Source organism: Camarhynchus parvulus, chromosome 7 (assembly GCF_901933205.1).
Source record: "Camarhynchus parvulus chromosome 7, STF_HiC, whole genome shotgun sequence".
NCBI classification, from domain to species: domain Eukaryota; kingdom Metazoa; phylum Chordata; class Aves; order Passeriformes; family Thraupidae; genus Camarhynchus; species Camarhynchus parvulus.
The window spans coordinates 33,054,516-33,079,713 of record NC_044577.1 but is presented as its reverse complement, the minus strand read 5'-3'; the positions used below and the strand labels follow the sequence as shown (position 1 = coordinate 33,079,713).

Genomic DNA, 25,198 nt, shown 5'->3' with positions numbered 1-25,198 from the left:
ACAGTGGGTGACTTAACTGCTCTGAAGTAAATAACTGGGTTTGATTTACAGTCTCACTAGATTTATAAGAAGCTGTTGAATGTGCAGCTAAAAAGAAAAAAAATAAGGCTGTTATAGCTATGTACCTCTATAAATCTGTCTTTATTGTTCAGCATGTACACGGGCCACTGGGACCCCATTACAGGTTTGCAATCACTGGGCAATGTGTTTGAGACTCAGCAATGCAGAAATTAGGAATGTTATGGTTTTCAGCCATTCTTACTTATTTCTGACATGAGATTGATGTCAGAAAATTCACCCTCTGTAAAAAATCTTCACAGTCAGGATTAAAAGATAGGGCCACTCACAAGGCCCTTATTTAATTGTTTCACACTTTCTCCTTGCTCCTTTAGCCCATTGGATGCCCCTGTGATGCAGGGCCCAAGAACAGAAATTCCATTCATCTTACTCATTCCAGAAGCTCCATGCATTTCCTGATAGAATCATTCTATAACAAAATAAAAGAAGAAATATGCTTAAAAATGCTTAAGAATTTAGGGCCAGATTTTGCTACCCTGCTGTAAAATTCCTCTGGGGCATCATCACATTTCCACTGAGTGCTGTGTGAAGGAATTTGTTAAAGGAGGATGATTGTTGTTGTCATCATTGTTGTTAATATTGGTTTTTTGGATCCCCAGTGGAAGAAGGAAGTTTATTAAAGCCACATTTTCACGTTTCTCTCTCAGTAACTGCTCAATATTCCACCTCAGCCAATGTAGAATCGTGGAATCACAGAATGGTTTGGGTTCAAAGTGACCTCTAAGATGATCTCAGTCCCCTATCAAGGGCAGGGACCCCTCCCACTATCCCAGGTTGTTCCAAGCCCCATCCAGCCTGGCCTTGGACACTTCCAGGGATGGGCCACAACCACTTCCAGCCACAACCTGTTCCAGTTCCTCACCAAATGCCCAGAATTTTTCTTTTCTGTACCTGCTGGGAAGCTGAATGCCTGCATCTCAGAGCACCTGAATCAACCACGTCTCTGAGAGACTTTGTGTCTTTCTGAGCCATCAGGATGCTTTCATTAAGTATTCATAATATTTAGATTATTCTTATATTTTTGAAAATTATTTAGCTTGGAGAAAGTGCTATTGTCTCCGTGCTCACATTTATAGGTTTTTAATGCAGTATATTATGCTCCAGGGTTGAAAGAAGGCCAACAATATTTTTGTCAGTAACCAAATTGATTGAAATTGAAATGCTTTTACTCCACAAAGAAAAGGAAAAGCTTTCTCTTCTTTTGAGGAACTTGAAGTCTAGATGCTTTAAAGTGCTTATTTAAACTGAGTATATTTTAGGTTCTTCATTGTGCTTCTCACAAAGAGTATCCTCAAAGGGTGATTTAATTCAGAGGAATCAGATATTTGAGGATGAGTAGTTTGAAAAAGATGGATGGATATTTTTCACTTGATTTTTCATTTCTCAACTTATGTAATAATCACTCCGGACATGGCTGTTAAAAGTTGAGACACCAGTGTGTCTGACTTATTGAATGGTGACATCTTTGATAAAAATCATATTCATAAGTGGCATTGCAGACAGAATTATGGCAAATTCTTGGTAGTAGAAGAGGCACAGAGAAAATCCATTCCAGCTTCCCTTTCCCAAGGCACAGTGTCAGTACAAGGCTGTCTGGGCTGCTAATTAGGAGCATTACTGTCAAAAGAGTGGCACAGCAAAGGCAGTGATGCTGCAGGGTTTCACAGCTTGTCCTTTATGTGTTTTAACACTTCTTACCTGCTCTCACCATCACTGGCTATTGGAGAAAAAAAAAAAAGAAGACTTGGTATTCCTTGTCTTGTTCCAAACTTGGCTTTTTACTCAGTGGAGGCAAAAAGTATTCCCAAGTGACTTTCTGCTTGTCTTTGCAATAAAGTTTGTTTCTTCCCTGATAAATATATAATTTTATCTCTTTTTTTTTCTTTCTAATTAGATAATAAATTAAACAAAGTCTGGCCATGCCAATTTGGACATTGCATTCATAAAGGACATATATAAAAGAAAAATTAGTTATAGAAGAAAAATTAGTAATTTAAAATAATCAAAATAATTCTTCCTTTATGATAAATTTTTGCAAAAGAAAAGAAAAACAACAAAAAAATTAAAAACAAAAACACACAAAAACCTAGAAAACAACCCAACTTTTCCATGTGAAAAACAAAGATTGTTTAAGTACTTTCAAATATATATTTAAAATATATATTAATATGGGGAAAATCTAAATATGAACTCAATACTGGTTTATATCTGCATATATGAGGGAGTTTTCATTGCAGTAATGTCCAGACTAAAGAAAAATTGACTATAAAAGGCAATAGAACCTAAGTCTATGTCTTTTATCATTGACAGGAAGCTTATGGAGAGTTCAAGGAATATTTCAAATTTTAATTACATTTAATCCAAAATATTCCCCAGTTCACTCAGGAGTTTCTCAAAAACAGTCCAACAATTCCAGAATTCCCCTGAGTAGTTTCCTCAGATCAGTTCTTACATTAAAACCAAGGAATGCTTATACTGAAGCTTTTAACAGGAAAAATCTTGCTATTTTTGTTTCTATATCTGGGAAAAAATGAAATCTGTTAATATAATACTGATTTTAACAGATAGTGCATAGGCAGAATCCTTGGTTACAGCAGTAACAGAAATACAAGAATATGTCATTGCTTTTGCCTTTCTTTTGCTGAAAATCTGAAGTCTTGTACTAGTCTTGATTTTAAATGGAAATAAATGTAATAATTCATACAAGATATATGTTGGAAAATCAAAGTAAAAGAAGAGAGCCATTCTGTTTTTCTCTGATTTCCATAAACTACGGATTGGCCATAAGACATATATTTCTAGAACCCTTTGAAGATTTAGCCACTCTTATATGAAATTATTATTTTCTCTAAAGGTCTAATAATGTCTGAGTGTTTAAAAGACATAGGAAAAGTTCACTCCCAGACACACTTTTGCTGTGCCCACAGTCTACATAATGTCATTAAGTAGAGCAGAATTTAACCTATACGCTGTCTTAACTATTCTTTATGAAGTCCCTAAGAGGAAATCCTAGTTTTTAGAAAGTAATAAAGGAAAGATGATCACATTTGGCAGAAATGCTCCAAGGAAACTGTTATTAACATAGGAAAAACCCTCAGAACTATATAGAAGATTGCTCAGAATAAATATGTGTGTTTTCAAGGGGAAACGTTTCTTTTTAGAGACTTCTGAAACCATGCAAATGAAAGAAAAAAAGATTTATTACTTTAAAGATGTGAGTGGACCAGACATCTGCACATAGTGGGGTTTAAATATGAATCCAGAAATAGGCATGAAATGAATTCAGGAAGTTCCTGAGTACAAAAAGTTTCATATATATTTTAAAAGTCCCCAGTTCAACCAGAGCCTTTCCTCAGTGGTTTGCAGTGGGTACAACTCGTGTGATAGCTGGGGAGCCATTCACAGCAGCCTCATGCAAGGCTGCTGCCAAACCATGGAGATAAAATGGCATTCACACAACCCATTCTCTGCCAGCTGAGGGGACTTCTCATGTAGAATTTAATTTAGTGGGGGAGCGGGGCTGTACAATTCTTTACAAACTTCTCTGGTGAGGAGGTGGATGTGTCCAACGCAGGGGGCAGGAGCAGAGACAAACCCCGGAGCAGATCCTTGGTGCCTCCTAGACACAAATGCCAAATGTGCTCTGTGCCCACAGGAATTGCTAAGGACAGTGATGGGCTGGTTTGGAGGGAAGTGTTCTTTGCATAGCAGGACTGAAGCATGGAGAGATAATTCTTCAACTAAGTTGAAAAGTGGTGTGTAAATTACAGTGCCGGGCACAAACAGAACAATTTCCAAAGGCACGTGCGAAGAATCACAGGCTCTATTTATGTAAAAAAGTCTTACATATTCATATAATTCCCAAAACACCTAATACAGATTCATCACCTAACTCCACCTATCCCTGTTTAGTATTAAAATGTATTTAAATGAGTCCAGAGTTCCTTCACTCTTGTGCAGTCTCACTTCAGATGGGTCAGTGGGTTCTGAAATGGGTGTTTGATCTTCTGAGGTCAAAGTGACCTTTACTTCTTTACTTTTGCATTGTTGGCAGGCTTTGGACCCCTTGGCTATAGCTCAAGTTTCAGGGCCCAGGTCCTCTTCTTTTTCACAATTAGATGCACATCCCATCCTGCTTCTTTAAACACAGTAAAGACAAATACATTATTTACATCTTAGCCTTAACTATTCCATCTGCTAAGAATTAACTATCCCTTATTATTTCTTCTTGCTATACTCTTAACTGTTTCTATCCCCCCCCTAACTAATTCTAGCCGAACTTTTAACTCTTTCAGTTTCTTTAAATCCTTGATTCAGGACATCTCTCTGGCAGTCTGTTCTTCTGAAGAAAATTATTTGGAATTAATGTGTTGCTTGTTCTGGAAACTCTGTGATAAAACTGATGAAAGATGGCATGCCCTGGAAAGAACAGCTTTACAAGGAATGCAGTTGGAATGAGCCTAAACCTCTCCAATAGCCTGTGCTGCTGGGAGCTCCATGGCCTTCCCAAATCCTGCTGGGCAGGGAACTTGGATAAAGAAGTGTTCACAGCTACCAGTGCTGTTTGACACAAAGTTTATGGTGTGGTGTTGCTTCTGGATGTCTCACTTTTCCTGGAATGCTGAGCTCAGTTTTAACTACCTAATGCAAATGGTTATCTCTAATATGACCTTGAACAAATTATTCTTGGTTTCCATAAAAAAAACAAGTTGTTTGGTGCAATTTCTTGTGATACGTTACCAAAAACCTATGGAAAGAACAGAGCAAACATTTTATAACTCTAAGTACTGTCATGTTAATAAATCCAATAACCTGTGTGTGATGTGCCTTTCACATATGTATCACTTTTATCTCAAAATAGGTACATTCTTCACACAATAAGAAAAACTCCTCCACCAGGCTGCTACTTAACCTTGTTCCTTTTCATCAACTTCCTAGTGTACAGCAATCTTCTAGAGCTCTCATTGCAGGAATTTAATTACTAGTTTTCTTTCTACAAATGTTTGAAATTGGATCCCTTTTGTACCTTTTGTCCCATTTAAAAGATATTTTCTGAAATGCTTCTGTTACACAGGAGCTTATCTGCAATTTTCAAAAGGGTCCCTGAATCAGTAAACCATAAATTTTTTTATTCCACCTTCAGAAAATGGTAAACAGGCACGTTGGAAATGCTTTAACTATGACTGGTTTCCAGAGGCACAGAGTTTTCTTGTGGCATTTTTAAAAGCATGTCTGATATTTTGCTTGGAAAAAGGGAGGAGAAAAAAAATGTTTTCTTTCTATTGCCTGAAATATATCAGTCTTCACATATCTCACAGTGCATCTGACATTGGCCTTCTCTGGAGTTTGGATATTGGGCTAAATGGAGCATTTCTTTATTCTGGCTCAGCAGATCTTGGTAATAGGACCTATCAGGCCCAATATTCCCTTTGAATTAAAAGGGAAATGAGTAGTGGAAGGGCAGGAATGGGAGAGACAGAAGACAGCAGTGAACTGTGTAATGGGGTGGCTGAGGTGGATACAGTTGGTGTTCCTGGTATTTCACTGAGTAAATCTTATTGAAGTTACCTGCACTTTGAAGGACAATAAATGAGCTTCCATGTCTGTTTTAAGTACAAGGCTCATAAGCCCTGAGTTATCATCAGAAACTCAATGAATTCAATTTTTCTCCAATCAAGTTTACTTACTACTCTGCAGTGCAGCATGGATGTGATGGAGGCAACATTTTTTTTTGGATTGTGGAAAGCAAACCTAAAAATTCCCCATCTGAAGGATTATAAACATACAGAAAACTAAAAGTAAACAAAAAACCCAAACAACAGTTTCTCTGTGTAATGATATTTTATCACATCTGGCTTCTCATCATGACAGAATCTCAGTTTATGTTAGCACTATTTTGAAAGCACCATAATATAATAAACATATTTAAGTTTTTAAAATCAAAAATCATTGATATTGATCATTGAAAACATTTAACAGGATATATTTTTCTATTAATTGCAGTATTTGTTATTAAAGAATAACTAATTCTGTCCTACATAGTGGTATCAATACAATACTGTCAATAAGAAGAGGAAGAAAAGAAATCTTAGTTAAATAGAATTGATAAAGTTATGTTCTTTGCAATTCTCTGTTTTTTTTGCTAACTGTAACACTAAGATGGTGTATGGGCAGGTCAGCTGATTTATAGGAAAAACTGAGATTTTATAAGGCATTTACAGAGGGTGGTTCCAGGATCCTACAAGGAAAGGAATGGAGAGAGCAGCTGTGTTAGGGTGCTGTGGAGCTGCCACAGAGTCCTGAGAAGGAAAACTTGGTTGTTAGTGAATGTCTCTATATTATCACAGAAAATTTACTTCAATGCTACTTCTTGTGGCAACTGTCAGAAATCTGGCAGCATCCAGATACCCCAGAACTACAAGAAAAAAGTATTTTAAATGAAAATGAATGCATAGTTAAGGTGCTTTTAGACAAGCATATCATATTTTATTTATTTCTGTTAAGTATTTCTGGTCTGCTTTTAGTCCCCTTTAAATATAACCAACAAAGTCCTTTTAACTTTACAAATGTGAAGTTTAAAGTTTACCATCCCCAGGGTCTGGCAGACATCCTAGAACACCAAATCCAGAATCTGAGTGCCATCAGAGCTGCCTTCCCCAGCAGCCTGGTACCACCAGTGTTCCAGCTGTTTCACAGGTGCACCATCATTTAGTGGAGCTGCTTCTGAGGAGACCATAAAAAATCACAATGACAGACTTAAAAATATTTAACAGAGCTCAAAACAAATGTGTGTCTTTCAAACCACTGTGCTTGCAATCAGATGTCTGTAGTTAAAAAGGAAAAAATTCTCCCCAATCCCTATTTGTGTACAGAGAATTAGATTCCTTATTAGAAGCCCTGTGATAGAGGTAAAGTAGCTGGAGCTCTTTAAGTGAGTGGAGCATCTGCTGGCAGAGCAGCCAGCAGTCACTTGGATTGAAACTGTACTCCTGAGCTCCTTTTTCTTTCTTTTTTCCCTTTTTTTTTTTTTGGCAGATGTGCAGCAAATAGCTATGGACTGGATCACGGGGAATTTTTACTTTGTGGATCACGTCAGCGACAGGATCTTTGTGTGCAGCCAGAATGGCTCAGTGTGTGTGACCCTCATCGAGCTGGACCTGAGCAACCCCAAGGCCATCGCTCTTGATCCAACAGCAGGGTAAGGTTCTTTCTTTGCACTAAGACTTATTTCACACAAGTGCTTTAATAACTGTTTTTCCTTTGCTGTATTGAGTTATTGCGTAGTTGCTACGCTAAAGCAATAACGTGTAATGAACTTGGAGCAAATGGTTAACTGTTAATTGCAATAATTATTGCAGCATGTGCCTTGTGACTTCTCAAAATGGAATCCAAACTGAGAAAACAATTTAGTCCCTACTTGTCACAACATTTGCTTTTGTGTTTGCTTTTCTGTAAGTTGTGCCTCTAACTAAAGGATGCGGGAAAGGAATTTTTGAAGGATTTTTATGCTGTATCCCCTCATTTACAGGGATATTGGAAATGAGTGTACCGAGCTTATTTACACAAAAAAGAGTGGAAGAATTTTACTGTTCTTTAGAGGGTCAGCTCTAATGGTAAAATTACCATTTTCTGTCCCACAGATAACTACATTCAGTGCCAGTTGGGAATTAAGCCTTGCTTAAAATACAGAGTACTAAATATCCTCCAATTTATAACATCCACCAGCTGGGAACAGTTTTTAAGCTATAATGATGTAAAAGCATTACTAAATAGAAGTAGAAATAGGATCAAATTAATTTATAACTAAATTTTGGTAATGGTTTTGAGCAAGGATTTTACCTTGGTTTTATTAGTCAGTAAGTAGTTCAGACCAAAATCCCTGATGGAATATGTCCTAAACTGCCATAAGCCCCTTCTCAACAAATACAGAAATATTTACAGTAGAACAGCTTGTCATCCATATGTGGACTTTTGTCAGTCTTTATTTAAAGCCTGAACGAATATTAAGAAGCATTATCACAATGACTTCAATTCTGACAGGAACAGCTTGCATGTAAAGTTTACAAAGAAGTTTGATAATGTGATCTCGAGTAGAGCTGTATTTCTCTCTGCAGCAGATGGTAAGCTTGACTTGATCTGACTGCAGAGTGGTTTAAAGAGAAAAATAAAAATTCATGTAGAAATTGATTTTCTGCAAATTCTGATCTGAAAGAACTTGAAGCTTTCATATTTGCTGACAGCAGCCTTTTTTCTATGCTTTTACTTGTATATTCTTTGCTGGATTTACTGGATGAATCCAAAGCTTGTCACTAGCTAATCTTAACTGTCAGGGATGTAGGAATTGTGCCCAAGCCTTTGGTTTTGTGAGGAGGGACAGGAAAATGAGAGATATCAATTGTTATCTGCTGGCTACAAACCATTCCTGCTCAGAGCCACCTGTCAGAGCCAGGTGAAGAGTGGCTGCTCTGAGGAGAGGGAAGGGCTGGCCTGGAGGAAAGGTCACAATGATATTTTACAGTTTTTTATTCTCATTAAGCAATCTCCATTTATTTTGTGGTGAAAACACAGTGTGGAAATTTTTGTCAGAGTGCATGTTTTGTAGTTCAGCAGTTATTTCATTGCAGGTTTTTTTTTTTGCATTTTTATTAATTAGCTGATGTATGTTTTGTTCATTGGATACCTAACATACATTTTAACTGCTAAACCCCAATTTATATAATTGTTATGTTAGTTTTTGACTGGGTTTTGATACAGAATGTAAACAGATAATAAAAAAAAACATTCTGGCTATTAAAAAAAAATCTCCTGATCCTTTCTTTTGTCTTTTTTTTTTTTGTCCTTCTTTTTTTCTTTTAACCCTTTCATGCTAATTGTAGTTGCAGCTTATTTTGGTGTTAGAGTTTCAGGGTGGTACTGCTTTCTTGATAACTTTGTGGGCTTACTTTATTTTAAAAATGACGAAAGCATCCATAGTAAAACCTGTGTTGCAAGTTAAGCTCTGAATGAGTTGCTGCTTTCTCAGAGGGGACCATTTCCAATGCTAAAAAATTCAGAGTGTGATCCCAAGCCTTTATGTCTGTGATAAATTTCGTGTAGTAGCACAGGGTCAAGCCCTGCTATTCTTGCATGTTCACATCCGTGCGTTAGGAGTTCAGTTATGTCATGAACCAGAAATTCTGCTTTTATCCATAAAACAGCCAAGGCATGGTGGAAAATTTTCTCATTCCAAATGGTTCCCCTTGCTGCACTCAGGAACAGCTTTTCTGAGTGTGGTAAATTTTACATCTGTGTGCCTGCAAGTTCTGTACGATGGTTAGCGGTGATGGTTTGATATATTCTCCTGCGAGCTCACAATGGAACTTGAGCTACTGAGCCTCTTTCATATCACACAGGGAATGAAAGAACTTTTCATAAAAGTTTATTCTCATAAAACTGAATTTGAAATTGAAGGGGAAAAAAAAATTTTGCTATTCACACAGCTCTTGAAGAGCCACGTTTATGTTTCTCTTCCAAGCACGTTACTTTGGCAGGATTTCAGCACTTTATCATTCTGAACTGTGTTTGATGTTTTGGTTATTCCAGACTAAATCTAATGCACAACCACTAGAAAAATTTCTGCTGCTCCCAGTGAGCTGGTAACTTCCCCAGTTAGGGGTTTTGCAGGTCTGGTACTCATCTCTTTCATTAACTAATTATCAGTTAAGGGTAGCACAGTGCAAGTATCAGATCTGTTAAGGAGAGCATTTCCAGGGGCAGAGAATGTGCATCCACTGATCCCTGGAGCACTTCAGAGCCCAGACACGGCAGTGAAACATGGACTGAAGGAAAAGCTGGGACAAGGAGAGTAGGAAATGAAGTGGCAATTGGTAACAGAGAGGGAGAATAAATTGTTTTACAATAATATATTATCTATCAAATGCCTTTGAACTAAGATGTTTGGCTCCATATGTCTGCAGTTGATAGCTTTGATAAATTTTAATACAGGACTTCTTTTCTTCAGTGGTCAAGGAACAGAAGCAATTACTTTTGCTGGTCCATGAAATTGGTGTAAAATTGATGATGGTGCTGCTGACTGTCAACATGAAACAAATACAAGCTGGGTTAGAATGGGTTTAGCTGAGATCCTCAGTTCAGTTCTGCTGTACTCATGAGGAATGGTTTTTCAGAGTATTCCAGCCACTATTCCATTGGAATATTCATGAGACTTTGATCATCAGACATTGGTGATGGGGAAGGTAACACATTTAAAACTCACAAGAGGATAGATCAGATTTAGGTTCTCTCCCAGCTCTGCCACAACCAGCTAAATGGCTCTACACAGAGCATTTTATTTTTTTATGGCTCTGCATCTCTTTGTATTTAATAAGAAGCATGCAATGCCTGCTGTTCAAGCCATGTGATATTTGAATGCATTCAGGAACATTAGGAATTAATATTGTGGGATGCTAACTGTGTACATCTTCATATTCATTCTGTAAATATGTCTACTTAATTGCCTCCAGTGTTGAAGGCAAATTGTTGCCTTCCACTGCACCACAATGGCCATGGAGAAAATACTGCACCATTTTACAGAGCAAAAATGCCTTGGAGCAGGGGGATGTGCTGCAGATCCCTCCCAACACTTCAGTCCTGGTCATACTGCTCAGACATGGAATCATAGAAATACCAGGGTGTCTTCATGTCTCTTCACACCCATTTTTTGATTTTTTTGGGAATTCCAGAAAATAGGGAAAGGACAGGAAGAGCAGATGAGGCTGCAACCTTGTGACTACTCCTGGTTCCAGAAATGTGTAGCTTGTACCAATGGCTGTGATGGTTTCTTGGGATGCCAGCCACGACTTTCCACTTTATTTCCCAGGCTTATGGAAAAAGATGAAGTTCAAGGAGGTGAGGTTTGAAATGTCGAGGGTACTGATGTAGCATCCACTGACAAAACTGTTCAAACATAGGGAGATGTGTGACTGGAGGTTACACAGGGTGACATTGCAAAGAGGATGTGCAGAGCAAGGCTGAGTGTGGAAGGATGTGAGGAGCAGTAATAGGAGGAAGGAAATGGTTTAGATACCTCCTACATGAGCCTCCATAGCATCACCACAAAATTCCAGAAGAGTTTTGGTTGGAAAGGACTTTAAAACTCAGCCTATCTTCTGTCCCTGTCATGACGCCCAGGTTGCTCCAAGCCCTGTCCAACCTGGCCTTGAGACACTTCAGAGATCCAGGGGCAGCCACAGCTGCTCTGGGCACCCTGTGCCAGGGCCTCACCTTCTCACAGGGACAAATCTCTTCCCAATATCCCATCTGACCCTGCCCTCCTTCAGTTTGAAGCCATTCCCTGTGTCCTGTCCCTCCATCCCTTGTCCCCAGTCTTTCTCCAGCTCTCCTGGAGCCCCTTTAGGATCTGGAAGGGGCTCTGAGGTCTCCCCAGAGCCTTCCCATTTCCCCTCTGAGCACCCCCAGCTCTCCCAGCCTGGCTCCAGTCCCTGGAGCATCTTTGTGGCCTCCAGGAGTGGCTCCAGCAGCTCCACGTCCTTCCTGTGTTGAGGATGCCAGGGCTGGAGGCAGCGCTGCAGGTGGGGTCTCACCTTGACCTCTCCACTCTGCTTGTGATCAGCCAGGACCTGGGTGGGTTTCTGGGCTGCCAGGGCACATGGGAGGTCAATAAAAGAGAAGCTGGATTGAGGGGGAGAAGGGGAGGAAAGGGAAGAGGAGAACCAGAGGGGATGAACAATTGAGTCATTGCTGGAGTCATTCAAACTTGTGACTGCCATTTAAAAGTTGCATTAGGAACAAAGGGGAGAAAAGACTTCTGAAGAGATTTGTAAAAGGAGCAAGCTCACATTTTAATACTGCAACAGTGTGTGTCATGTAAATATTTGAATAAATCTTTTAATCGGCTTTTCTTTCTGCTGTGGTGTAGAAACACAAAAAACCCCACAGGCTCCACTTACTTCTTCCACACAACGTTTGTGAATGCATTCAGAAAGAGATTGTGTTCTGATGATTGAAGAACAACAGCTATTAATGTGTTATGGTGTTATGTACCATTTCTTGGTAATGTTAGTGAGCCAGGAAAAAACAAACAAATGCACAACAGCAAAAAAAAAAAACAAACAAAAAAAAAAACACAACTCTGTTGCATTTTAAGTCTGTAATAGCAATCAGTTGATACCTCTGGGATTAACAAAAGGGAATGAGAGAAACAAGTGAAGAATTAACAGCTGAAGTTGTCTACTTCATCATCTCAGAAATTTATTCCAAGGAAGAAAATATAAAAATAATATTCTGTGAACTTCCTTGTGGATTCTGAAGATGCTAAGCACAGATTTCTTCTGTGGCTCAAATCAAAGCCACAGTATGAAAATAATAATGATAATTAAAAATACACAATGTCATTGTGTAAAACACAATAGGGAAATTTGCCTCAGTCTAAAATTTCAGAAGACAGCAGGAAGCAAGAGGGCTAAGAAGATATTTTGAAATTCAGCTTTCTGTATAAAAACAGAGTTGAACAGCAGCTTTAAGATACCATATTTGAGGGATCTGGAAGAAGAATCATAAGAAATATCCTGCCTTTTAAATTTTTTTTTTAAGATTTACTTTTGAACTTATTCTACCTCTGAAATCTGGTAGAGGTAAGAGGAGGAAACTGGGGGTTGGTCATCCCCCTGTTGTGACCAGGGTGTTCAGATGCTGTTGCAAATGTTTCTTCTCAAGCTATGTGTGACCATCCTTGTGGGATATTTGCTTTTCTTGGTCAGATCAAAATGCAATGCAAGGTCCACCGAGCACTTTTCACTCAAAATCGAAGGGAATGGGAAAAATTTTACACATCATTGAATGAAAAGTTTTCCTTATTAGAGAGCCATGGTCAGGAGATGGTGCCTGGGGTCTGGAAAAGCCATCCCAGAGGATGGAAAACAGCCCTTAATGAGTCAAAGAGATTGAAATTATAAAAAGAAAGAGTTTTGGGCTGACAACTCAACCTGTTTGGCACCATGAGCAGACATGTAAGTCAGTAAGAGCTGTCCTACTTGGTGGGATTTTGGACAGAAGATGGGTGAGGTCTCTGATGGAATGTTTGATGGGACAGATCCCAAGGCCAGCCCTGAAATCCTGCATTAATAAATCCACAACAGCCAGCAAAGAGCAAATCAGCTGGTGAGGGGTGGAGAGAGGCCTTTCTGAAACAAATTTATTGACAGTCATTTTGTTTTTCTTCTCTTTCTGTACCGATGTATTTCAAAAAAACAAAAAAAAATTCGAACCATAAATGCAATTTGTATTAGGCAAAATGAACAGAGTTTGCATCCAGCTCATACTTGCCTGGAGGTATCAGTGAGGAGCTGAAAATTTTTGCAGGGAGGAAGAGTAGAAATTCAAAAAGGAAGGGAGGTCAAACCATACTTTTTTTTTTTTTCTCTATTTCCTTCATTGTTATTTAGACAGGAGAGTAGTTCAGCATAAAAATAAAACATCAGCACTTATTGTCTGCTGCCTGTTTTATTCTCCTTTTACTCTCTTGCCTTTGAGCTTTTATAGCAGCCATTGGGCTTAGGAGAGACTCTGAGTCTTAAAACTTCGGGGTTTTTTTTCCCTATCAGATTAGTCACCATTTTCTGCTGATCAAAGAGGATAGTTATAATCATTAAAGCTCACTTTTAAACAGCCAAATCATTAGTGGTTTAATAACATGCCATTATTAAAAGAGCTTAGCTCCTTTTCTTGTCACAAAGATTTTCAAAGAGCTGTAAGATGCATATAAGACTCATTCACTTCAAAAAACTTTTAAAAATGGCCTGAAAAGGAATCTTAAAAAAATCATTAAAACAACCCCAACAAAACAAACCAAAAAAAAAACCCCTCAAACCAAAAACCACTAAAAACTCTGTAGTAACTAATCATAACTAATCATAATATGAAAGTTTTCATTAAGAATTCATATTTTGTTGCTCATCCTCCCCCTCCACAACCTCTTTCAGGCTGTGAGCAGTTGGAGAAGGTGTAATGGAGGAGCCAAAATAAGATGAGAGAAGAAAAGATACTTAATCAGACCAAAAAAAACCCAAAACCACACTTTTAAAAATTATTTCTGCTTTTTTTTATCCCTTTAGCTCAAATGCTTGCTAGAAAATTATGAAAAAAGATTTTTTTGGTCTGATATCAGGTTTTACACAACTGCTTCCAGTTTCATACTATTCCATCTTTTAATTTCAATTGTTGTAACTAAACTGAGCCAGAAAACTCTTTTCACCTTTGCATTTCCTCCTGGATTTTTTCTCCCTTGAAACTTCAATTCCAGTGCAGCAGCACAGGTCTGCTCGCTGGGAAACCTTGTGGCTGCTGCTCTTGGTAAGAAAAGGAAGCAAGAGATAGTGTCACATGCTGAAGACAGGTTCTGATATGAATTAAAGCACTGCATGAATGGAAGAGCAGAATAACATGTCCATTTCTGAGTCTCCTTCACATAAAAACCCAAAAAAACCCTAAATTCTAATTCACAGATCTGGGGTAAATGCTCTCCAAGAAATGGAGAGCATTTTGAGCAGAAACTTAATTAGTGAAGAACTGGTCTCCTTCCCAAAATAAGGTGATACAACGATTCTGCATTCATGTGCAAACAGAAGATAGGAGAAGTTATAGTTCTTTTTAACAGCAAACTAAAAAATAAATAAAATTTGATTTGTGAACATGCAAAGATATGAGCTTGTATGAAGAGGTCAGCTAATTTAGTGGAAAAGGACTCAGAGTCACTGACAAATCTAAAGGGGTTAAAATACCAAGCATGTGACCTAACTGCATTGAAAAGGAACTCATTCACAATGTCAGGTTATTGGTCTGGATTGAAGTGACAATTATAATCAAAACAATAAAAATACAATAGGCTTGAGCAGGTTTGGTACATGCATGTTCTCATGTAATGATGAGTGTTTGCTATTGTGCATACCTTTTCATTAATCAAACATTGCTGAAAATAAAGATGGATGAGTATAATTAATACCCACTCTTCTTACATATCCTGAAGGTGGGCTGCATTTGGTGCCCAATCCAAGCTGCATTCAGAGAAAAAAAGGCACTGATAGCAGTGACAAAGGATGTATTTTTTGATAATAATCCTTTGTGAAAGAGCTGGCAAAGTGAACACTGGCAATGTTATTAGAATAGTTCAGAACTGATGTTCTGAGACTTGGTGTTATAACAATACTGCCTGGAGAATAAAAAGCTAACTAGAGTAATACTGGTGAAGCATGAACTAAAGTGAGCCTTTTTTCTTATGCAGCATGTGCCCAGTAATGGATTTCATATATTGCTACTAAGAGGAACAACATTTGAGTAGTGTCAGCAAGTATGAAATCAATGGGAATACAATACAAAAACATTTGTGGAATTACAAGATAGCTGTGCTTTGTAAAAAGAAAAATTTAAAAAAACCAAAAATATAGCTTGTAAGTCAGTAAAACTTTTCTTCACTTATCCCAAGTTTGGTGCAGAGGAGCACAAAGTCAGTGTGGTGCCTCTCTCAGGGGCTCAGGTTCTCCTGGGGAGCTGAGCTGCCAAACCTCAGCATCTTCTTTACCCAAACCAGCTCTGCCCTCTGCTTTTGGGCCCTACACATCAGAAGTGGCTCAGCAAACCAGGCTGGGCACATGAACAGCACAAAAAAACTCTGAGCTGCACTGCCTGGGGGCACCCACAGCTGATCCAACACATCTCCCACCCAGCTTCACACGTCCCTGAGGATTGGAGTCCTTACTCTGCTGCCTCTCCTCACACCACTCACCCTCAGCCCTTCACTAATTAAGCTTCTAATTAAGCTTGTGCTCAAAATGCTCTTCTTTTACTGAAATTGCCATAGACCTATGAATTAGAATTTTTTTTGTTTGTTTGTTTGTTAACGAGACCTAGAAATGGACATGCTAACATGTTATTCTCCCTGGAATAGAAGTTTTGAAGTTTGTTGTTGTTGTTTTGTTTTTTTTTGGTTTTTTTTTGGTTTTTTTTTTTAATAACTGAGATGTCCAGGCAAAAGCTACATGATTTAAATCACCCTATCAGTGATTTTCTTCATGTTGAAAGCAATTAAGCTGGAGGCAATTGAGGCCACTATGTTTCTGAATTAGAATATAAATGGCTCCATAATGCATGGACATAATGTTCATGTCCATTTGAAGTCTCCTTTCTTTTTTTTTATTTTATTACCTGATTGTCTTATTATCTAACCAGCTTCTATAAGGTCACTTATGTTGAAGACAGGCTCTGATATGAATTAGAGCAAGAACAGAATTGAAAATATAGCTGCTAAGGACCATTTTTTTTTTAGATGTACTTGCATTAGTCTAGATCTAAAAATATCCATAGATAGCTATTGATAGAGATTTTTTTTCCCTCTAAAATGAAGAAAATGAAAACAGGAACAAAAAGCTCATGTTTAACAAACACAGATAGTGTATTATTGTGTTATAAAGTTTTCCAAATCTGTTCTCCTAGTGCAGCCCACATATTTCTTGTGGTTTTTAACTGAGTCTTAGCATTGCAGTAGTGCAGAATTGTGCAAACCATGAATTTTCTAATCAACTCTTGCCATGCCATTCTTTCCCTTCTTCCCACAAGATAAATAACTGCCTGTGTAGATGCCATGTTTGAAGCATAAAACCACTAAATCATAGAATATTCTGAGTTGGAAGGGACCCAAAAGGATCATTGAGTCCATTACTCTTGCTCTGGATTAACCAGAACCACCCAGAGTAACAAAAATGATGAATTCAGTCTATTCAGTTAATTCATCAGCAGTGTGATGATATCATCCTGATGGAGCTGCTGTTTTCTCAGGGCTGATTACATGGATGGCTGTTTTTTTTTAATATATATTGATTTTCCAATTTTATTTTTTTCCTGAGGTTTCTTGCATGTCAGTGGCCTTGTTTCTATGCTCAGTAGGGTGAACATGCCTTGCTGAGCTCAGCTGCAATATGACCCCTTTTGGTGGAAAATAGAGAAAAGCTGGAGGAAATCTGGAGGTATTAATAGGAAATAAAAAAATATAAAAACCTCATGGCCTGTGTAAAACTTGCGGGAACTGTGGTAACCTATTCTAGAAGAGAAAATCCATACTATTCCCATATAAGACTGGTAGAATTGCTAGGTAGATTTTAATTATCATTAAATAAAGAATAGGAAAAATAATTTTAATTAGCAAATACTGGTAAATAGAGGAAAAAAATTCAAGTTTGAGGCAACCTTAGCATTTAACTGATGTAGAAGTCCTTCTGTCGTTAAGACACTTGGGACTCTCTGTCTGGAAGGGATTCAAGGTTCAGCCTTGAATTTCACATCAGGATATATGTGTGTGCAGGTCTGTAAGCTTGTAATGCCAGGGAATGGTGTGCTAGAAGAATAAATATCAATAATTCTATTTACTAACGTTTCCATGCTGCTATTTAAAAGTATGGCTGAATCATTACCAAAGTAACCCTTTGTTTTGTTTCTCCACTTGGAAGACTTTGAGAGATTGTAAGGAAAATTGGTCAAAAATTAAATTCTAGGAAGTTCTGATTGTTTTTTTTTTTTTTTTTTTAGAGGATTTGCTGCAAATGAAACTGCAATTTGGGCTTTAAAGGGATTTTGATACCAAAACTTTATCCTGGAACACATGCAAAAATTCCTACCCATAGGCTGCATCCTCGATTTTTAGGAATGGCCTTGATTTGAGTGGTTAAATTGTAAATTTAATTGTTTGGCTTTGTGGTCATAAAGCAGCTTTCTCACCTGGTGGTTGAGAAGGCAAATTGCTGCCTTGGGTAGAAGCTTGTGGCCACTGTGGGTGAGGAGCAGCTTTTTGGGTCTGGATTGAAGACACTTGAGGCAGTAATTCATGTTGGGACTCAGGTGTTTATTATTTCTTATCAGTAAAACAGTCTCCCTCCTGTGAGTTGGGCAGCTTTTCATTAGAAGGCACAAAATGGTCAACAATCTCTTGGTACAAGGTCTTTTAAGACTAAACTATTCAATTAAGAGCTGACATCTAGATTATTTTCCCTTTTAACCCAATAACTGATCCCACAGAGCTGCAATGCAGACTTTTCTGCCCAATTACAAAATGCCACCCAAACCCATGGAGAAGAAGGAAGAAGAAGCATCAAGAAGAAACCCAGGACAACACCCTGTGCCCTCCATCTTGCTGCCATCCACAACATATACTAAAAATCCCAAACCTCAATTTCTCACCAAGTGATACACCTACACTGCTCTCTATAATCTTTTGCACACTTTTGTGGATTCTGGTCAATTCTGGAGTTTAGGAAACTTTCTCCATGAATGAGGGTCAAAGTCAGAGCTCCCCTGGGGGTCAGGGCACCCCAGAGCAGACACAGAAATATTCCCAGTGCCCTGGGTTTTCACACTTTGCTGTGTTTGATCAGCCATGGTGCTGTTAAATAAACTGTTCAAAGTTATCAATTGAAACACAACTGTGTCAGCCTACAGAGGAAGGAGAATCAATTTCTGCTTCACCATCCTAAAAACTCCAGCAAATATCCTCAAAATGTGGGAGCACTGGCTCTGTCTTGGTTCTGAAATGAATATGCTCTGTGCTAGAAACTTCTAAACCTTTTGAGGTTTGCTCATTACCAGTTAGCTTGGGTTTGTTGGTTCATTTTCACACACAAACACCTTCCTGTGCACACAAAAAAACTTGGTCCAAATTTGCAGTTGGCCTCAGTCTTAGTGTTTCCAAGGAGCAGAATTTAGGAGTTTGGGCAGTGTCCAGGCTGGCACTTGAAAAACTTGTTTACTTTGAATCAATGGGTAATTAGCTCACTGAGGAGGCAAACCTTTAGCACAGGGAAATCTAGGAAAAGGCCATCGAGTTAAAAAATAATCTTATTGACTCTGCTTCAGTTTTGCTTAGATCATTTTTATTCATTAGGATTTGACAGCAAATCGACAAACCCCAAACCAAAATACTCAGGGATCTTTATTCAACAGATATTAAATGAAAATATCCTAATAATAGGAGGGTATTTGAACCTCACTGCCTTTTTTGCATGCTGAGAAACCACTGCTTGCATTCTGAGAGCTTTGTAAGTTTTACAAACACAGGGTTTTTCTGACAGGCTTCTCCAGACCCAGGGATTGCCCAGCACCACCTCTTGCCCGTTCTCCTCCAGCAGAACAGAAATGCACTGTACTTTCTGCTGGCACAGCTCCTGGGGCTGAGCAGGAGGAGAGGAGAAAAAGCAAACTGCATTCCCAACAGGGATTACACTGCCTTCAACAGAAAATCAGACCTCTAACCAAAATATTTAAATTGGAACAGAACTCGGTTGACTACACCAAGCCAAGCTCTTGTTTGGATTCCTGAGAGTCTGACATGGTTTACTGATGTGAAAACATTGCATCTTCTGAAAGTTCAAGGATTTATTTGTTTGTTTGTTTTTATGTATGAATATCTTTGTTAAATTACTGTTCTGTTACTTGTCACGTAGAGTTTCCTGAATGCAGCAATACTTGAGCAGATCACAATACTTTGGTGTATGCAGCTGTCACTTCAGAAAACTTGATGTCTATTCTAACATCTTCAAAAGTGAAATCTTAATATTGGAATTTGCACACGTGCTTAAACTTTCAGTATGCTGGCAGCTTTATTTTGAAAGGTTTGAATGCCCACAGGTCTTACCCAATTCAGGGAAGAGCTGAGACTGAAGTGAGGCTGCTTACATAATACATGTTGTTCCTGTGAATGATTTCTAAGAGTTTAGGAGAGGATTCCTGTCTTTTGCGGGTGAATTATTTTAGCCGAATGTTCTACAAGACACTTTGCACATGTATGTTTAATATAATTATACATAAATATATATAAATAATATTTGATGAACCACCTGTGTCCTCAGGCAGAAGTTTTGGCTGTGTTGAACTGCCTGGGATTTGGGGTGAGGTTTTTGAAAATAACAGTCTCAGTGTCACAGGCAGAATCAGGCTCTGCAGCATCCAGCTTAAGCTGAGCAGTCATAATTACTGGGTAGGCTTGAAATTGTGGTTTAGATTCGGTGTGAGGTTCACTTCATTTAAGCTTGGGAGGATTTTGTGAAGAAGAATTCATTAATGTCTGGGAAGCAGTGGGAGACAGAGGTGTGAACACTGGTAAGTGCCTGTTTGGAAATGAGCAGCTTTGCATTCTGAGCAGGATGCATCTCTGTGCAAGGGTGTGAGGCAGCACTTATGTAAGGGAGCAGCAGTCACTCCTCAGAGCATGAGGAGGCTGTTTTGAAATAATAACCAGTGGATGTAATCAGAGAATTCTGATTGCTCATATCATGGGAGAATTTAAGGCAACACAGGAATTGTAATGCTTACTTGGATTTGCACTTGTAACATTTTTATGTGCATTTTTGTTTTTGTTCTGTTCTTACTTATCTCACAGCCTGGAGATAAGTTACATAGATCCACATCTGCTCTACCTTGTTCACTTTGTATGGAAAAGGAGTAGAGATTAGAGCTAGAGGTTGAGAGGTTGCCTATTTTATCACATTCTTTGAAGGCAGAATAAATGAGCCTGTGACATTCTACAAGCAGGTTTTGTCTAAATTTCATAATCCATAATATTCAGAGAGGAGATTGCATGAACTATACATCTTTGCCTCTGTCAATTCAAGATTATTGTCTCTAATTATCCTGTGAGCTGGCATGGAGAACAGTTTACTTGCCTCTTCTTGTAGTGACTTTTTAGCTACTTCAGGAAAGCTAGCAGATACTTTTAGTCTGGACTAAGAAAACTCACTTCTTGCAACTTTATATATATATATATATATATATATATATATATATATATATAATAAATAAAAACCAAATTTTTTATATTTTCCCCACCACTAACACCTTCTTCATCCAAACTTCTAATTTTTTAGTTACTGCACTCTGTAGAGTGTCTGTTTGGTCTCCATTTTCCTGGGAAGCTGATGGAAGTAGGAAAGTTTGTTTCCTGTTGTAAACACTTGAGTGTAATACTTGCTATTTATCTAGAGGTTTTTCTTTGGCGCTGTGATAAAAGTGATGTGGGTCTAGATTCTGGTCAGGTGTTACCTTGGTAAAAGTGATTTAATGATTTGGATTTTCCTCTTCTTGCTACATGTTTTTCTGCTCCTGTTCTTTCTGTGCCCTTCCAGCTGTCACTGCCTCACCTTTTAGATCCTTTCCTGAAGTGCTCTTGCAGATCCAGGTCCTCCCTGTCTTGCATCTGCATAGATGAGTCACTAATCATTATAAAGAGGGATTAAAAAAGGGGGATTGCAGTATTTTTGGGAAGAAATGACGAATCTGACTCCATGTTCTTCGAAGGCTAATTTATTATGATATGATATTATACTAAAACTATGCTAAAGAATAGAGAAAGGATATTTACAGAAGGCTTAACAAGATAATAATGAAAACTCGTGACTCTCTCCAGAGCCTCGACACAGCTGGCTGTGATTGGTCATTCAGTTAAAACAATTCACATGAAATCAATCAAACAATGACCAGTTGGTAAACAATGTCCAAACCACATTCCAAAGCAGCAAAACACAGGAGAAGCAAATCAGATAATTATTGTTTTCATTTTTCTCTGAGGCTTCTCAGCTTCCCAGGACAAGAAATCCTGGCATGGGGATTTTTCAGAAAATATGACAGTGACAGGGGATTTTGCACAGGGGAAGCCATCAGGATGGTTCTGTTGAAATCACACTATACAGACAGCTTTTCCTATACATCCTACTCACCTGTATCCTATTTCAGCTGGAACAGTGGGATGTCCAATTCCCTTCCCGACATTCCTTGCCATCCCTTACTTTTTGGCGCTGTTCAAAGCAAGATATGTTCTTTATTCTGTGACACATTGTTCATTATTCTAAAAGATAGTTTTCTGATGCCCCGCAGAACTTCAGAAAAGGATTTCTACTGAGTTTCCACTTCCATTTTTTAAAGTGACCCTGGGAGGTACAGAGGGACACAGCTGCCAGAGTGTGGGAGTGTGAACTCCTGTCTGTCATCACCTCAGTGCTGCATGACTTAGAGGAGGGTGAAGTTGGCAGCAGTTGCCTCTCAGCACAAGAGTGTGTGTAAGCTGGTTTTGACCCTTCTGTAAAAAGGGAACAAAAAAACAACAACAAAAAAAACACATACAGGGCAAGATTGTTGTAGCAGAAGTACAGATGCTGAGAGATGGAATGCAAAAGTTTTCTGACAAGAGATTTATTACTGTAAATACCCACACACAGACCACAGGGCTGCATAAGGATATTCATGTCTTTCATCTCATGTGCTCCTTAGAGATATGGCTGTGTATGATCTGCTTCCCTCTTGCCAGTTAATAACAGGAAATATTACTTTACTAAACCAAATAAGTAGTTTTCAGAAGCATCAGCCTCAGAAATAATTCCATTTAGTCCTCAAGTTGTTAATCAAGTCTCTATTCATCTGTCCATACAAGCCATGAAGTTCTGCAGTGAACATGTAATTGTAATTAACATCATGGACCAGTTACAGGGCATGAATTAAACCTTTTATTTCCCAAATGGGGACATCTGAGACTGCTCAGCCTTCATGGCTTCCAGTCAAGGGGCAGTGCTCTGAAACAGGGAGGTGAGGATAAATATCTAGTTAAGGAGCTAAGTAGTAGTGTGAAAAATGGATAAAGAGACTTGAAGAAAAGGTGGGAATTAAGGGGACCGAAAGAAAAAAAGTAGAAGAATGGGTCTTCTTTTATTCTGGTTATAGATATAAAGAAAGAATATAAAGAAATTTCAATATTTAAAAAAGAAGCCTTGTGCAAAGTCAGTCTTTAGCTTTATTGTACAAGTGTTCAACGCTCTTGGGAAACTGTGCTACACCTATTATTAAACTGCAATATTAATCTTTTGATTGGAATATTTACTGTAACCAGTGATGGGGCAGTGCTTTTGTGGGAGAGCCCACAGAGCCTGTACATCTTTCTCTCATAGCAAGTGCACATCCTTGAAAACTGAACTTTGCCTCCTGCATGCAAAAACCAACAGGATCTCACCAAAAATTTTAACAAGGACTTATGAGCAGTGAGTGCTCTGTGCCTGCTGCCAGTGCAGCTCTTCCCAGGCAGGGCCCTCAGTGCCTCCTGTGCCCCATGGCACTTTCTGGGCTCTGCCAGATGGTGCTTTGGCCTTCTGTGAGATCATTATTGCTGAATGTTTTGGGGTGTTTTATTGCTCAAAGACCAATGAGCTATATCCCCTTGAAGGCATCAGCTTTAACAGATGAAGGCAGCAGGTGATGCTGCAGATGAAATGTTGATATTTTAATGTAGAGTTCTGCTTGCATTCCAGGATAGCAGGAATACAATTAAAAATAGCAACAGCAAAGTGATCACGTCCTTCCTGCAGGCACTCACAGGCAAGCTCCAATCATCTCTCACAATGTGCTGCTCTCAAATATGCTTTTCTTCATTTCTGTGTAAACTATTTTCAGTTATATCACTTTAAATAAGGAGTGGATGCATGTTGTAGTGTTTGGTTTAAGATGTATTAGTTAGCCCTGACACACCCACCAGGTAACTGGGTTGCAGGGGGGTGTAAGAAGTCACAGCTGAACGTCCCACAGCTGCATTGAGGTCACTGACATCAGGGCAGTCATCTCCACAGCCATGGAGACCATGGAAGTGTCTTGTGGACAGGGCTGAATTACCCATGTCTCACACCTCAGTGAGCAGCCAGCAGCCTGCTCCACTCCTGCAGCAGCAGTTTTGACCTTTAGGCTCCTGCAAAGTAAAGATGAGTTCCAGAATTCCAGGTGCCTTTAGCACCAGCAAGGACAAACTGGGATTTCAGTCAGCTGACAGTTTCCTTTCTCTCTCACTAGAGAAATACAGCGCTGATTTGTGTATCAACACTTCTTTTCCTTTTGTCTCAGTGGTTCCAACCTCCACTGGTTAAAAAGTTGCACACAAACAAGTTTGGGCATCTTCATTCAAGTAAAAGTGGTTGTAGAATTGACTGCAATGCATAATAAGCTAGAGAAAGCAAACCAGAGGAACAGCTGCTGCCAAAAGATCTCCAGAAAATTCTGCTTTCAGCCCCTGCAACTCATTGAGAAAGTTGCAGAAAAAAAAAAAGTTCCTGGATTTTATTGTTCCAAGTAGCCCAAACTTGTATTTGTAAACAAATACAATGTGGATTATTCTCTAATATATTAAATGGCAAATGTTATATTGCAGACAGATAAGGATTGAAATCCCAGGCAGAATTGCAAACCTATTTGCTTACAATACAAAAGATTGTCCACTTCAGCAGCTGTTCAACATCTGTCCCCTGAAGGTAATGAGATAAACACAGGACAAACAACAAGTGAATATCTGGCAATTAATTCACCTGGAGCCATGGGGAAGGACACAAAGCTGCAATCCAGTTCCACAGATAAATGATAGTATGACACTCCAAAAATAAATATGAGCTACAATCACAACAATTTTGCCTGAGTCAGTGCCTGATCTGTGGGTTTTGTGATGTTCAACTGGCTCGTTACCAGCCAGCCTTGGAAACTTTTGGATTGCATTTGAGGGTTTCTAAAAGCTGAATGGGAAAAGTAGTCTCATGCATAGACTATTGTACCACACATAGATGAGATTTTGGGAGAGCTGCCTCAGAGGTGCGGTTTTCCACTGAGAGAAAAAGAATTGCACCTACAAATAAACCCTTAGAGGTATTAGCTAAAGCATCCTTTATAGGAACACCCCCCATACTGTTCTGTTTGTATTTTCATTTTAGTAATTCCGAGGCCTAGAATAGCACACAGTTTGATTGCAGTTTGTGTAACTCCTTTCTATTTATCACTCTCACATTCAGATGCACCTTAAATTCTCAGCCGAATAAATACAATGCAGATTACTGCTTGATGTATTAAATGCCAAACACTATCTTGCCAAAAGCCAAATATCTATTTATGTTTTGGCTTGCCTCCATATTCACACACACTGGGGCTTAATGATGAGGTTTTTATTCTACCATGATATTTCTCTGCATTGGTGTTCCAGGGGAAAAGAGACCAATAAAAAAGATGTGAACTTCACAGTTACAGAGCCTTCTCTGTGACCAGGTTTAAATGGATGGGTTTGAATGTCTTG

At 38.7% G+C, this 25,198-nt stretch overlaps 1 protein-coding gene across 5 annotated transcripts in view; it reads left to right on the top strand.

The window, feature by feature from the left end:
- Positions 1-25,198, top strand: part of LRP1B (LDL receptor related protein 1B) — a 634,192-nt gene that overhangs the window by 358,411 nt on the left and 250,583 nt on the right. For all 5 annotated transcript variants that reach the window (XM_030951951.1, XM_030951950.1, XM_030951947.1 and 2 more), the window contains exon 7: positions 7,114-7,276. In XM_030951951.1, the coding sequence (XP_030807811.1) occupies positions 7,114-7,276 (163 nt within the window). The remainder of the gene's footprint in view (positions 1-7,113; positions 7,277-25,198) is intronic.